Raw genomic sequence first — 15958 nt, 5'->3', positions numbered from 1 at the left:
ACAGGATGTAAAGAAAACGACAGGTACGCTGTTCCAACACACAGGATGTAAAGAAAACGACAGGTACGCTGTTCCAACACACAGGATGTAAAGTAAACGACAGGTACGCTGTTCCAACACACAGGATGTAAAGAAAACGACAGGTACGCTGTTCCAACACACAGGATGTAAAGAAAACGACAGGTACGCTGTTCCAACACACAGGATGTAAAGAAAACGACAGGTACGCTGTTCCAACACACAGGATGTAAAGAAAAACGACAGGTAAGCTGTTCCAACACAGTGCTTTGTTGGAAAGGAAAAGTAAGGGATTAAAACAAATCTTTATGAATTCAATCAAAGCACTGTGCTGATATCTCATGGTTAGAACATTTGGCAGCATCAGCTGGTGATGATGACAGGGATGGAGCAGCACGTGACCAGTACATTCCCACCACTGACACACAGCAGCAGCACACAGCACACGAGCAGAGCAACAGACACTCGTGATTGGTCAATCACTCTGGAGTTCCAATGATGATGTAAGAATGTGGAAAACAATGTAATGACACGACATGTTGGCGAATCAAAGGACAAAAAGAAAAGAATCGTTGAGTAAACATAAAAATATCAAGCAGCTTCTGTAAAACCCTAGAGAATGCAGCAAGTGTCCGTTGCCTTTAGTTTTGTTGTTGCAGACAGGTGTGAGGTTGCCATGGCGACTGTGAGAAGCCCGTGTAAGACTGGAGTAGTTAGTTGCATACCATGTCGGACTCCAGATCTGAAACGACAGAGAAAGGGAGAAGATATTGGATTGATTTAAGAGTGGTATGTGGACATAAGGAATTATAAGATGACTTGGAAAGGTTCTGAAAAGGTTCTGGGTTGAAAGAGAGAGGAGAGAAATGAGGAAAGAGAGAGGAGAGGAGAGAAATGAGGAAAGAGAGAGGAGAGGAGAGAAATGAGGAAAGAGAGAGGAGGGGAGAGAAATGAGGAAAGAGAGAGGAGAGGAGAGAAATGAGGAAAGAGAGAGGAGAGGAGAGAAATGAGGAGAGAGAGGAGAGGAGAGAAATGAGGAGAGAGAGAGGAGGGGAGAGGAATGAGGAAAGAGAGAGGAGAGGAGAGAAATGAGGAAAGAGAGAGGAGAGGAGAGAAATGAGGAAAGAGAGAGGAGAGGAGAGAAATGAGGAAAGAGAGGAGAGGAGAGAAATGAGGAGAGAGAGGAGAGGAGAGAAATGAGGAAAGAGAGGAGAGGAGAGAAATGAGGAAAGAGAGGAGAGGAGAGAAATGAGGAAAGAGAGGAGAGGAGAGAAATGAGGAAAGAGAGGAGAGGAGAGAAATGAGGAGAGAGAGGAGAGGAGAGAAATGAGGAAAGAGAGAGGAGAGGAGAGAAATGAGGAAAGAGAGGGGAGAGGAGAGAAATGAGGAAAGAGAGAGGAGAGGAGAGAAATGAGGAAAGAGAGAGGAGAGAAATGAGGAAAGAGAGAGGAGAGGAGAGAAATGAGGAAAGAGAGAGGAGAGGAGAGAAATGAGGAGAGAGAGGAGAGGAGAGAAATGAGGAAAGAGAGGAGAGGAGAGAAATGAGGAGAGAGAGGAGAGGAGAGAAATGAGGAAAGAGAGAGGAGAGGAGAGAAATGAGGAAAGCGAAAGAGAGGAGAGAAATGAGGAAAGAGAGGGGAGAGGAGAGAAATGAGGAAAGAGAGAGGAGAGGAGAGAAATGAGGAAAGAGAAAGGAGAGAAATGAGGAAAGAGAGAGGATAGGAGAGAAATGAGGAAAGAGAGAGGAGAGGAGAGAAATGAGGAAAGAGAGGAGAGAAATGAGGAAAGCGAAAGAGAGGAGAGAAATGAGGAAAGAGAGAGGAGAGGAGAGAAATGAGGAAAGAGAGGAGAGAAATGAGGAAAGCGAAAGAGAGGAGAGAGAGCTAGTAAAGGAGTGCTAGTCACATGACTTACTTCTCGTGGGGTGGGGGGGGGGGGGTCTACCAGTGGGGAGGGACATAGCTGTATCCAGGTGTCCCCTGGGGCCGGTACTGTGGCATGGTGACGTGTTGGTGCGTTCCCAGCTGAGCGTGCTGAGGTGTGGTCAGCAGGGTTCCTACAGGACGACACACGAATCATCATCGTTGGATGCCATTTTGTCACTATTGTTTTGACCGCAGCACTATGGTCAATATGGCACCGACCGAAACTAATACAACTTACACCAAAAAACACGCAATAGCAATATAATCATTTTAGCATAACTTAAGCATAATCAGTTTAGCATAGGAAATTAAATTAAATAATTCAAAAAGGTATTTAATATGAAAATATCTTCAACAGCACATGCTGTAGCTACATCAACTTCCTCAGTCATCAGCCCGACCTGCACTCATAGCCATGGTGGTCCCGGCAACCATCCCCATGGCAGCCATTCCGTTGTTTCTAGGGGCTTGGACCGGGGCGGGGTAGAGGGCTGAGGGCAGGCTGTTTGGCTGAACCACTGTGGTGTGGTGGATTACATGTGGCTGAGGCTGAGCAGCATACACAGGCTGGGTGTAATACGCCTACAGACACAGAGACAGAGGTTAGAGTGTGTCTGTGTTAGTGTGTGTCTGTGTTAGTGTGTGTTTATGTGTGTGTACATGTGAGTAGTGTGTTGATTTACATAGGGCTGAGCCGCATACACTGGCTGGCCATAATACGATGCTGCCTACAGGGAGACAGAGAGAGAGGTTAGGGTGTGTGTGTGTGTGTGTGTGTGTGTGTGTGTGTGTTTACCAGTACATAAAGGTTCTACTGAGGGTAGATGTGGAGGGAGTAGGGTGTGTGTGTGTGTGTGTGTGTGTGTGTGTGTGTGTGTGTGTGTGTGTGTGTGTGTGTGTGTGTGTGTGTGTGTGTGTGTGTGTGTTTACCAGTACATAAAGGTTCTACTGAGGGTAGATGTGGAGGGGGTAGAGTGTGTGTGTGTGTGTGTGTGTGTGTGTGTGTGTGTGTGTGTGTGTGTGTGTGTGTGTGTGTGTGTGTGTGTTTACCAGTACATAAAGGTTCTACTGAGGGTAGATGTGGAGGGAGTAGGGTGTGTGTGTGTGTGTGTGTGTGTGTGTGTGTGTGTGTGTGTGTGTGTGTGTGTGTGTGTGTGTGTGTGTGTGTGTGTGTGTGTTTACCAGTACATAAAGGTTCTACTGAGGGTAGATGTGGAGGGGGTAGAGTGTGTGTGTTCGCTGAGGTTAGGATTGTATATTGGTGTGTGTGTGAAGGGTATGTGTAGTAGGAGTTGGTAGGGTGTGTGTGAAGGGTATGTGTAGTAGGAGTTGGTAGGGTGTGTGTGAAGGGTATGTGTAGTAGGAGTTGGTAGGGTGTGTGTGAAGGGTATGTGTAGTAGGAGTTGGTAGGGTGTGTGTGAAGGGTATGTGTAGTAGGAGTTGGTAGGGTGTGTGTGAAGGGTATGTGTAGTAGGAGTTGGTAGGGTGTGTGTGAAGGGTATGTGTAGTAGGAGTTGGTAGGGTGTGTGTGAAGGGTATGTGTAGTAGGAGTTGGTAGGGTGTGTGTGAAGGGTATGTGTAGTAGGAGTTGGTAGGGTGTGTGTGAAGGGTATGTGTAGTAGGAGTTGGTAGGGTGTGTGTGAAGGGTATGTGTAGTAGGAGTTGGTAGGGTGTGTGTGAAGGGTATGTGTAGTAGGAGTTGGTAGGGTGTGTGTGAAGGGTATGTGTGCTCACCTGTGCATATAAGTTCTGCAGGTTCTGCATGCTCTGCTGGGGGTAGGCACTTCTGATGGGGTACATGGCTGTCTGGTAGGGGTTGGGGGAGGGGGAGTAGGGCGGGGGGGCTCCGTTCATCTGGGTGGGGGGCACTTTATATGGAGTACCCGCTGTTGTGTATCCTACACACACACACACACACACACACACACACACACACACACACACACACACACACACACACACACACACACACACACACACACACACACACAAACAGAGAGAGAGAAGCAACATAAGTCCAACAGCCAAGACACATGTATCAGGGTAACACAGCCTTCCTCTCAGTCCTAATGAGGTACCATAGCACAGTATTCATTTTGTCAACAAAAATTGTGACTAAAATATTCGTCAAACACACATTTTTCCAGTGGCAATTGAAGACACTATTACTGACTAAATAGACCCAGAAAAAAACAGATAACTAAATGAAAATTATTTTTAATTTCTGTTGACTAAAAATAGAGACAAAACTATCTCTGACTAAAGTCTACCCGCGCTACATTCTCTTTATTTATATCGTGACGCACCGCATTTTACATTCATAAAGCCGGTGTAAAACTAGGCTACTTCCGGACCGTTAACCATTTGTTTAGGCTACACCTTGTTCAGTCATGTTACCTCATTAGTTAGCTATGGCTAACAACCTGGGCTGAACGTGGCTCTGGTAACTACACCAGTAGCCCGCTGAACGTGGCCCTGGTAACTACACCAGTAGCCCGCTGAACGTGGCCCTGGTAACTACACCAGTAGCCCGCTGAACGTGGCCCTGGTAACTACACCAGTAGCCCGCTGAACGTGGCCCTGGTAACTACACCAGTAGCCCGCTGAACGTGGCTCTGGTAACATTACCAGTAGCCTGCTGAACGTGGCCCTGGTAACATTACCAGTAGCCTGCTGAACGTGGCTCTGGTAACTACACCAGTAGCCTGCTGAACGTGGCTCTGGTAACTACACCAGTAGCCTGCTGAACGTGGCTCTGGTAACTACACCAGTAGCCCGCTGAACGTGGCCCTGGTAACTACACCAGTAGCCTGCTGAACGTGGCCCTGGTAACTACACCAGTAGCCTGCTGAACGTGGCCCTGGTAACTACACCAGTAGCCTGCTGAACGTGGCCCTGGTAACTACACCAGTAGCCTGCTGAACGTGGCCCTGGTAACTACACCAGTAGCCTGCTGAACGTGGCCCTGGTAACTACACCAGTAGCCCGCTGAACGTGGCCCTGGTAACTACACCAGTAGCCTGCTGAACGTGGCCCTGGTAACTACACCAGTAGCCTGCTGAACGTGGCCCTGGTAACATTACCAGTAGCCTGCTGAACGTGGCTCTGGTAACTACACCAGTAGCCCGCTGAACGTGACCCTGGTATTAGGACAAGGCTTTGTATGCACATGGAAGTCAGTTATTTATGTTTACTATAGGTTAATGAGGCAATACAAATCTGATAAGGAAAATGAAAGGGAATTTAGTTGCCTAAAATGGCAATATGGCAAAATTGACAATAACTAGACAATCGTTATTCAAATGACAAAAATGTGACTTGATATTTTAGTCAAAACGACTAAAACCAGAATAAATCTAAAAATAATTAACACTGTCATCAGTCAGCGTATGACTGGTCAGTGTCTCCATCTAGTGGTAGAGCCTCATCATTACAGTCTCCTAGTGGTAGAGTCTCATCATTACAGTCTCCTAGTGGTAGAGCCTCATCATTACAGTCTCCTAGTGGTAGAGCCTCATCATTACAGTCTCCTAGTGGTAGAGCCTCATCATTACAGTCTCCTAGTGGTAGAGTCTCATCATTACAGTCTCCTAGTGGTAGAGCCTCATCATTACAGTCTCCTAGTGGTAGAGCCTCATCATTACAGTCTCCTAGTGGTAGAGCCTCATCATTACAGTCTCCTAGTGGTAGAGCCTCATCATTACAGTCTCCTAGTGTTAGAGCCTCATCACTACAGTCTCCTAGTGGTAGAGCCTCATCATTACAGTCTCCTAGTGTTAGAGCCTCATCACTACAGTCTCCTAGTGGTAGAGCCTCATCACTACAGTCTCCTGGTGGTAGAGCCTCATCACTACAGTCTCCTAGTGGTAGAGCCTCATCATTACAGTCTCCTAGTGGTAGAGCCTCATCATTACAGTCTCCTAGTGTTAGAGCCTCATCATTACAGTCTCCTAGTGTTAGAGCCTCATCACTACAGTCTCCTAGTGGTAGAGCCTCATCACTACAGTCTCCTAGTGGTAGAGCCTCATCATTACAGTCTCCTCCTAGTGGTAGAGCCTCATCATTACAGTCTCCTCCTAGTGGTAGAGCCTCATCATTACAGTATCCTCCTAGTGGTAGAGCCTCATCATTACAGTATCCTCCTAGTGGTAGAGCCTCATCATTACAGTATCCTCCTAGTGGTAGAGCCTCAATCATTACAGTATCCTCCTAGTGGTAGAGCCTCATCATTACAGTATCCTCCTAGTGGTAGAGCCTCATCATTACAGTATCCTCCTAGTGGTAGAGCCTCATCATTACAGTCTCCTCCTAGTGGTAGAGCCTCATCATTAGTCTCCTTCTAGTGGTAGAGCCTCATCACGACAGTCTCCTAGTGGTAGAGCCTCATCATTACAGTCTCCTAGTGGTAGAGCCTCATCATTACAGTCTCCTAGTGGTAGAGCCTCATCATTACAGTCTACTAGTGGTAGAGCCTCATCACTACAGTATCCTCCTAGTGGTAGAGCCTCATCATTGCATCCTGCTTTGTCACCTAGCTCCCCACCCACATACCACTAGGCTATTGTACTGTTTACATTTGGTGCATGTCAATAGTCCTATATCCTCTAATAGTCCTTCCTTTATATGCACTGCACTAATGGACCAAGGCTGGTATAAGGCTTAAAAGAGAAGTTCATTTTTACAACCAAACCTCAATTTTTTTATGTAAATGGAATATTACAGAAGGGTACAGAAACCTTTCCTGTGATTTCACATGTTTTAGAGAAACATACCCCAAACAGCAAATCAATTCATCATCCTCGTTATGGTAACTGCAGGTAACTGCCAAAATAAAGGAAACACCAACATAAAGTGTCTTAACAGGGCGTTGGGTCACTACGAGCCGCCAGAACAACTTCAGTGCACCTCGGCATAGATTCTACAAGTGTCTGGAACTTCCTGTGTGGAAGCACTCCATGCTTTCAATATACTATGTATCCCTCATTTAGTGTTGTGTCACCTGAAGAATGGACGGAGAGGTAACTGGAATGTAACGTTGCGGATAAAGGTTTGAAAAGGCACAATTTCATGTGTACAATATCTAAAAGACCTGCATTACTATACTGAGAGCTTTGCCCTTTCTAAAACAACGTTCTGGGGCCCAGTGCCGTTTCTAAAACAACGTTTTGGGGCCCAGTGCCGTTTCTAAAACAACGTTTTAGAACGTTTCATTGAAACAACGTTTCAATTTTAGAATAAGGCTGTAATGTAACAAAATGTGGAAAACATCAAGGGGTCTGAATACCTTCCGAATGCACTGTATGTATGCACACACACACACACACACACACACACACACACACACACACACACACACACACACACACACACACACACACACACACACACACACACACACACACACACACAGCATTTGGAAAGTATTCAGACCCCTTCCCTTTATCCACATTTTGTTACGTTACAGCTTTATCCAAAAATGGATTAATAACAAATCTACACCCAATACCCCATTCCAGGATTAATAACAAATCTACACCCAATACCCCATTCCAGGATTAATAACAAATCTACACCCAATACCCCATTCCAGGATTAATAACAAATCTACACCCAATACCCCATTCCAGGATTAATAACAAATCTACACCCAATACCCCATTCCAGGATTAGTAACAAATCTACACCCAATACCCCATTCCAGGATTAATAACAAATCTACACCCAATACCCCATTCCAGGATTAGTAACAAATCTACACCCAATACCCCATTCCAGGATTAATAACAAATCTACACCCAATACCCCATTCCAGGATTAATAACAAATCTACACCCAATACCCCATTCCAGGATTAATAACAAATCTACACCCAATACCCCATTCCAGGATTAATAACAAATCTACACCCAATACCCCATTCCAGGATTAGTAACAAATCTACACCCAATACCCCATTCCAGGATTAGTAACAAATCTACACCCAATACCCCATTCCAGGATTAGTAACAAATCTACACCCAATACCCCATTCCAGGATTAGTAACAAATCTACACCCAATACCCCATTCCAGGATTAATAACAAATCTACACCCAATACCCCATTCCAGGATTAATAACAAATCTACACCCAATACCCCATTCCAGGATTAGTAACAAATCTACACCCAATACCCCATTCCAGGATTAATAACAAATCTACACCCAATACCCCATTCCAGGATTAATAACAAATCTACACCCAATACCCCATTCCAGGATTAATAACAAATCTACACCCAATACCCCATTCCAGGATTAATAACAAATCTACACCCAATACCCCATTCCAGGATTAATAACAAATCTACACCCAATACCCCATTCCAGGATTAATAACAAATCTACACCCAATACCCCATTCCAGGATTAATAACAAATCTACACCCAATACCCCATTCCAGGATTAGTAACAAATCTACACCCAATACCCCATTCCAGGATTAATAACAAATCTACACCCAATACCCCATTCCAGGATTAATAACAAATCCACACCCAATACCCCATTCCAGGATTAGTAACAAATCTACACCCAATACCCCATTCCAGGATTAATAACAAATCTACACCCAATACCCCATTCCAGGATTAGTAACAAATCTACACCCAATACCCCATTCCAGGATTAATAACAAATCTACACCCAATACCCCATTCCAGGATTAATAACAAATCTACACCCAATACCCCATTCCAGGATTAGTAACAAATCTACACCCAATACCCCATTCCAGGATTAATAACAAATCTACACCCAATACCCCATTCCAGGATTAATAACAAATCTACACCCAATACCCCATTCCAGGATTAATAACAAATCTACACCCAATACCCCATTCCAGGATTAGTAACACATCTACACCCAATACCCCATTCCAGGATTAATAACAAATCTACACCCAATACCCCATTCCAGGATTAATAACAAATCTACACCCAATACCCCATTCCAGGATTAGTAACAAATCTACACCCAATACCCCATTCCAGGATTAATAACAAATCTACACCCAATACCCCATTCCAGGATTAGTAACAAATCTACACCCAATACCCCATTCCAGGATTAATAACAAATCTACACCCAATACCCCATTCCAGGATTAATAACAAATCTACACCCAATACCCCATTCCAGGATTAGTAACAAATCTACACCCAATACCCCATTCCAGGATTAATAACAAATCTACACCCAATACCCCATTCCAGGATTAATAACAAATCTACACCCAATACCCCATTCCAGGATTAATAACAAATCTACACCCAATACCCCATTCCAGGATTAATAACAAATCTACACCCAATACCCCATTCCAAAGCAATTTGAATGGAATTGCTGGAGACAGAACCTGCTCGCGCATGCTGTAATTCAACACAACAATATTGGAGGGATAAGCTGTTTTAAAACTCTGCAGCTGCAAAAAATATATATATTTTACAATAAAAAAATAAGGTGACTCTCATAAGCCAGATGGAGATGTATAAATTAGACGTGTATTCGGTCCTTATATTACTGAAGCATAGACCATGCTGCAGCAAATGTAGGTCAACCTGTCACAAAACAAGTTACCATGATGAGATGATCGTCTACATGCATTGTGAACTGCGCTCTATACTGAGATGGGCTGCCTGTCCCCAACATGAGATGGGCTGTCTGTCCCCAACATGAGATGGGCTGTCTGTCCCCAACATGAGATGGGCTGTCTGTCCCCAACATGAGATGGGCTGTCTGTCCCCAACATGAGATGGGCTGTCTGTCCCCAACATGAGATGGGCTGTCTGTCCCCAACATGAGATGGGCTGTCTGTCCCCAACATGAGATGAGCTGTCTGTCCCCAACATGAGATGGGCTGTCTGTCCCCAACATGAGATGGGCTGTCTGTCCCCAACATGAGATGGGCTGTCTGTCCCCAACATGAGATGAGCGGTCTGTCCCCAACATGAGATGAGCTGTTTGTCCCCAACATGAGATGGGCTGTCTGTCCCCAACATGAGATGGGCTGTCTGTCTGTCCCCAACATGAGATGGGCTGTCTGTCTGTCCCCAATATGAGATGAGCTGTCTGTCCCCAACATGAGATGAGCTGTCTGTCCCCAAAATGAGATGAGCTGTCTGTCCCCAAAATGAGATGAGCGGTCTGTCCCCAACATGAGATGAGCTGTCTGTCCCCAACATGAGATGAGCTGTCTGTCCCCAACATGAGATGAGCGGTCTGTCCCCAACATGAGATGGGCTGTCTGTCCCCAACATGAGATGGGCTGTCTGTCCCCAATATGAGATGAGCTGTCTGTCCCCAACATGAGATGAGCTGTCTGTCCCCAATATGAGATGAGCTGTCTGTCCCCAATATGAGATGAGCTGTCTGTCCCCAATATGAGATGAGCTGTCTGTCCCCAATATGAGATGAGCTGTCTGTCCCCAACATGAGATGGGCTGTCTGTCCCCAACATGAGATGAGCTGTCTGTCCCCAACATGAGATGGGCTGTCTGTCTGTCCCCAACATGAGATGAGCGGTCTGTCCCCAACATGAGATGAGCTGTTTGTCCCCAACATGAGATGGGCTGTCTGTCCCCAACATGAGATGGGCTGTCTGTCCCCAACATGAGATGAGCGGTCTGTCCCCAACATGAGATGAGCTGTCTGTCCCCAACATGAGATGGGCTGTCTGTCCCCAACATGAGATGAGATGAGCTGTCTGTCCCCAACATGAGATGAGATGAGCTGTCTGTCCCCAACATGAGATGGGCTGTCTGTCTGTCCCCAACATGAGATGGGCTGTCTGTCTGTCCCCAACATGAGATGGGCTGTCTGTCTGTCCCCAACATGAGATGGGCTGTCTGTCCCCAACATGAGATGGGCTGTCTGTCCCCAACATGAGATGGGCTGTCTGTCCCCAACATGAGATGGGCTGTCTGTCCCCAAAATGAGATGAGCTGTCTGTCCCCAATATGAGATGAGCTGTCTGTCCCCAATATGAGATGAGCTGTCTGTCCCCAACATGAGATGAGCTGTCTGTCCCCAACATGAGATGAGCTGTCTGTCCCCAACATGAGATGGGCTGTCTGTCCCCAAAATGAGATGAGCTGTCTGTCCCCAAAATGAGATGAGCTGTCTGTCCCCAACATGAGATGGGCTGTCTGTCCCCAAAATGAGATGAGCTGTCTGTCCCCAAAATGAGCGTTGATGATTGATCTTGCAGAGAGAAGAACGCAGAGGCAAGATTTAGACATTGCATGTAATTTAACAGTTCCATTTCACGTCATGCTGTTGATATAATTTATTATAATTTACAGGTTTCTCGCAGTTATTTATCCCGGGAAACGGGAGTGGTTTTTGGGCAGTAAATCTCGCAAACCGGGTTCCTGCCGTTCAACCCTACTCCATACCTTTGTGTAGTACTTTAAGTGTAGTACTCTGCTAGAACCACCAGGGGGCAGCTGGCTTGTGTTCTACTTTAATAGAACCACCAGGGGGCAGCTGGCTTGTGTTCTACTTTAATAGAACCACCAGGGGGCAGCTGGCTTGTGTTCTACTTTAATAGAACCACCAGGGGGCAGCTGGCTTGTGATCTACTCTAAAAGAACCACCAGGGGGCAGCTGGCTTGTGTTCTACTCTAATAGAACCACCAGGGAGCAGCTGGCATGTGTTGTTCTCTATATGTAGTACTCTGATAGAACCACCAGGGGGCATCTGACTTGTGTACTACTCTAATAGAACCACCAGGGGGCAGCTAACTTGTGTACTACTCTGTGTAGTACTCTGATAGAACCACCAGGGGGCAGCTGACTACTCTATAACAGGGTTTACAACCTTTTCTAGCATGAGAGCTACTTTTAAAAATGAAACATGTCCCGAGCTACAACATATTTTCTAGCTTTCAAATAGGCACATTCTTCTCTTCTCCTCTCCCCTGGGTCCTTAGTGTACAAGAGAAAGTAGTGTACGGTTTTCTGTCAATATACGTGGTAAAATAATGGTTCATAAATAACTAAGGGGAGCCTATACAATCTGGGATTTCCCCCAAATTATGTTCAGTTAAAATGTTCCTGGTTTTAGATTTTGTTTTGTTTTTCACTCTCAAAATTACAATCGTTCACAGAGAATTGTTTTGGGGAGATGTTCTGACTCCATGTCAATGCTTAAATCACATCAGAACACAATTTTATTTTGGTCTGGAAGAAAACTAACATTCATATTTTATTTTAAATTTAACTAGGCAAGTCAGTTAAGAACAAATTCTTATTTACGATGACGGCCTACCCCAGCCAAACCCGGACAACACTGCGCCGTGATTGGAACTCCCAATCACGGCCGGATGTGACGCAGCCTAGATTCGAACCAGGGACTGCAGTGATGCTTCTTGCACTGAGATGCTGCGTCACTCGGGAGCCCTTTAATTGCATTTACATTTACATTCACATTACATTTACATTACATTTACATTTAAGTCATTTAGCAGACGCTCTTATCCAGAGCGACTTACAAATTGGTGCATTCACCTTATGATATCCAGTGGAACAACCACTTTACAATAGTGCATCTAACTCTTTTAAGGGGGGGGGGGGTTAGAAGGATTACTTTATCCTATCCTAAAGTAATCCTTCTTGCACATCTAGCGAGTGAGGAATGTGCAGGTATAATAACTTTGCAGTAAACGTTTAATTAAGAAGGATTTGGGGATGTATCTGTCAACTCACACCAACTGGCTACAGACGGTGTTCCTAGGTCGTCATTGAAAATAATAATTTGTTCTTAACTGACTTGCCTAGTTAAATAAAGGTCAAATAAAATAAATAGACAAACGCACATACCACACAGACAGCCAGGGTCAATATTGCTGGAAATGAATTGGCAGATATTGTGTTAGATTTGGCTTTAGTGGCTAACCAAGGGTGGGATAATGTCAACGTTGCGTAAATTACATAGAAACTGTGAGCTTGCGTTGTCTGATACTTGTGAGATTTGTTTATGACAGTTTTCAGTGGAATAGATAAAAAATGTAATGTATTTTCAGAATTGTTTGGCAAGCTACTCATATATTGGCTGTGAGTTACTGGTAGCTCAACCTGTTGGAGACCCCTGATCTACAGTTGAAGTCGGAAGTTTACATACACTTAGGTTGGAGTCATTAAAACTCGTTTTTCAACCACTCCACACATTTCTTGTTAACAAACTATAGTTTCGGCAAGTCGGTTGGGACATCTTTTTTTGTGCATGACACAAGTAATTATTCCAACAATTGTTTACAGATTATTTAACCTATAATTCACTGTATCACAATTCCAGTGGGTCAGAAGTTTACAAACACTAAGTTGACTGTGCCTTTAAACAGCTTGGAAAATTCCAGAAAATTATGTCATGGCTTTAAAAGCTTCTGATAGGCCAATTGACATAATTTGAGTCAATTGGAGGTGTACCTGTGGATGTATTTCAAGGCCTCCCTTCAAACTCAGTGTCTCTTTGCTTGACATCATGGGAAAATCAAAAGAAATCAGCCAAGACCTCAGAAAAGAATTGTAGACCTCCACAAGTCTGGTTCATCCTTGGGAGCAATTTCCAAATGCCTGAAGGTACCACGTTCATCTGTACAAGCAATAGTACAAGTATAAACACCATGGGACCACGCAGCCATCATACCGCTCAGGAAGGAGACATGTTCTGTCTCCTAGAGATGAATGTACTTTGGTGCGAAAAGGGCAAATCAATCCCAGAGCAAAGGACCTTGTGAAGATGCTGGAGGAAACAGGTGCAAAAGTATCTATATCCACAGTAAAACGAGTCCTATATCGACAGAACCTGAAAGGCCGCTCAGCAAGGAAGAACCCACTGCCCCAAAACTGCCATAAAAAAGCCAGACTACGGTTTGCAACTGCACATGGGGACAAAGATTGTACTTTTTGGAGAAATGTCCTCTGGTCTGATGAAGCAAAAATAGAACTGTTTGGCCATAATGACCATCGTTATGTTTGGAGGAAAAAGGGGGAGGCTTGCAAGCCGAAGAACACCATCCCAACAGTGAAGGACGGGGGTGGCAGCATCATGTTGTGGGGGTGCTTTGCTGTAGGAAGGACTGGTGCGCTTCATGAGGAAGGAAAATTATGTGGATATATTGAAGCAACATCTGAAGACATCAGTCAGGATGTTAAAGGGTCTTCCAAATGAACACTGACCCCAAGCATACTTCCAGAGTTGTGGCAAAATGGCTTAAGGACAACAAAGTCAAGGTATTGGAGTGGCCATCACAAAGCCCTGACCTCAATCCTATAGAAAACTTGTGGGCATAACTGAAAAAGCGTGTGCGTGCAAGCAGGCCTAAAACCTGACTCAGTTACACCGGCTTATTGTGGGAAGCTTGTGGAAGGCTACCCAAAACGTTTGACCCAAGTTAAACAATTTAAAGGCAACGCTACCAAATACTAATTGAGTGTATGTAAACTTCTGACCCACTGGGAATGTGATGAAAGAAATAAAAGCTGAAATTAATCATTCTCTCTACTATTATTCTGACATTTCACATTCTTAAAATAAAGTGGTGATCCTAATTGACTTAAAACAGGGAATTCTTACGAGGATTAAATGTCAGGAATTGTGAAAAACTGAGTTTAAATGTATTTGGCTAAGGTGTATGTAAACTTCCGACTTCAACTGTATACCTTTGTGTAGTACTCCGTTAGAACCACCAGGGGGCAGATGAAGGTCATACAGGAAAGTGCTGCTCTGCTTAGAGGCTTCTAGAATACAGAGCCAAGGACACAGAAACAAAGAGAGAGATGCTGAGGAGCTCCAGTATGCATCACCGTCAACCAGCTCTGAAAGGCAACATCAGCGTACAGCCGATACCAATCTGTGTTATTGTGTCCAGTCTGAAGGCCATGGATGAATGAATAGTATGTGGACAATGTATTAATCACGACGCTGCCCTCTGAAATTGACTTGAGGGCGTAGTCTATTCAGAACGTTGAAGTCTAGTGCTGAAAACATGAAGTCCTCATGTAACCCACCAGAGATTCACTAGGGCCAGAAGGTGGAGACGGGCCAGAAGGTGGAGACGAGACAAGGTTATGTTAGCTTTAGATTAAAAAAAAAAAAAAAAAAAGGAAATGCCACTAGTAGCTCCGACGCAATCATTTATATTCACCAACGTTTCAACAGGAAGCTGTTCATTTATATTCACCAACGTTTCAACAGGAAGCTGTTCATTTAAATTCACCAACGTTTCAACAGGAAGCTGTTCATTTACATTCACCAACGTTTCAACAGGAAGCTGTTCATTTATATTCACCAACGTTTCAACAGGAAGCTGTTCATTTACATTCACCAACGTTTCAACAGGAAGCTGTTCATTTACATTCACCAACGTTTCAACAGGAAGCTGTTCATTTACATTCACCAACGTTTCAACAGGAAGCTGTTCATTTACATTCACCAACATTTCAACAGGAAGCTGTTCATTTATATTCACCAACGTTTCAACAGGAAGCTGTTCATTTATATTCACCAACGTTTCAACAGGAAGCTGTTCATTTATATTCACAAACGTTTCAACAGGAAGCTGTTCATTTATATTCACAAACGTTTCAACAGGAAGCTGTTCATTTATATTCACCAACGTTTCAACAGGAAGCTGTCTTCATCAGGGTGGCTTTAGATTACTACCAAACAACGGAACATTCTCCGCCAAACCTTTGACACTGAATCACCCGAACACCATACACACACACTGATGTTCTAGTCTAATGGGCCTGCTTTTCCACTAACACAGTGTGTGTATGTGTGTGTGGAGCATGAGGACCACTGCTGGCCCAACTGCTGTGAAGACAGACCGAGGGACAGACCCTTCCACCAGTGAGCCTGTCAGTCTGACTACAGTCACGTTCACTCTGAGACCTTCAGAATATATACTGGCCAGCAATGCCTTTACCTCCTACCTCTTACCTAGAGCAGGGATGGGCAACTTTGATGGG

At 44.5% G+C, this 15958-nt stretch overlaps 1 protein-coding gene across 3 annotated transcripts in view; it reads right to left on the bottom strand.

Annotated features, from left to right (window-relative positions):
* Positions 1-508: 508 nt before the first annotated feature.
* Positions 509-15958, bottom strand: part of LOC139549495 (protein FAM168A-like) — a 57764-nt gene continuing 42314 nt past the window's right edge. For 2 of the 3 annotated variants that reach the window (XM_071360055.1, XM_071360057.1), the window contains 5 exons: positions 3678-3841; positions 2627-2671; positions 2345-2525; positions 1933-2074; positions 509-760 (listed from right to left, as the gene is read on the bottom strand). In XM_071360055.1, coding sequence (XP_071216156.1) covers positions 1959-2074; positions 2345-2525; positions 2627-2671; positions 3678-3841 — 506 coding nt within the window. In that variant the 3' untranslated portion in view covers positions 509-760; positions 1933-1958. The remainder of the gene's footprint in view (positions 761-1932; positions 2075-2344; positions 2526-2626; positions 2672-3677; positions 3842-15958) is intronic. The other variant, XM_071360056.1, reaches the window with a different exon arrangement.

Source organism: Salvelinus alpinus, chromosome 22 (genome assembly GCF_045679555.1).
Source record: "Salvelinus alpinus chromosome 22, SLU_Salpinus.1, whole genome shotgun sequence".
Lineage (NCBI taxonomy): Eukaryota > Metazoa > Chordata > Actinopteri > Salmoniformes > Salmonidae > Salvelinus > Salvelinus alpinus.
Note: the sequence above shows the minus strand (reverse complement) of the source record. Positions and strands in the feature narration are given on the sequence as shown.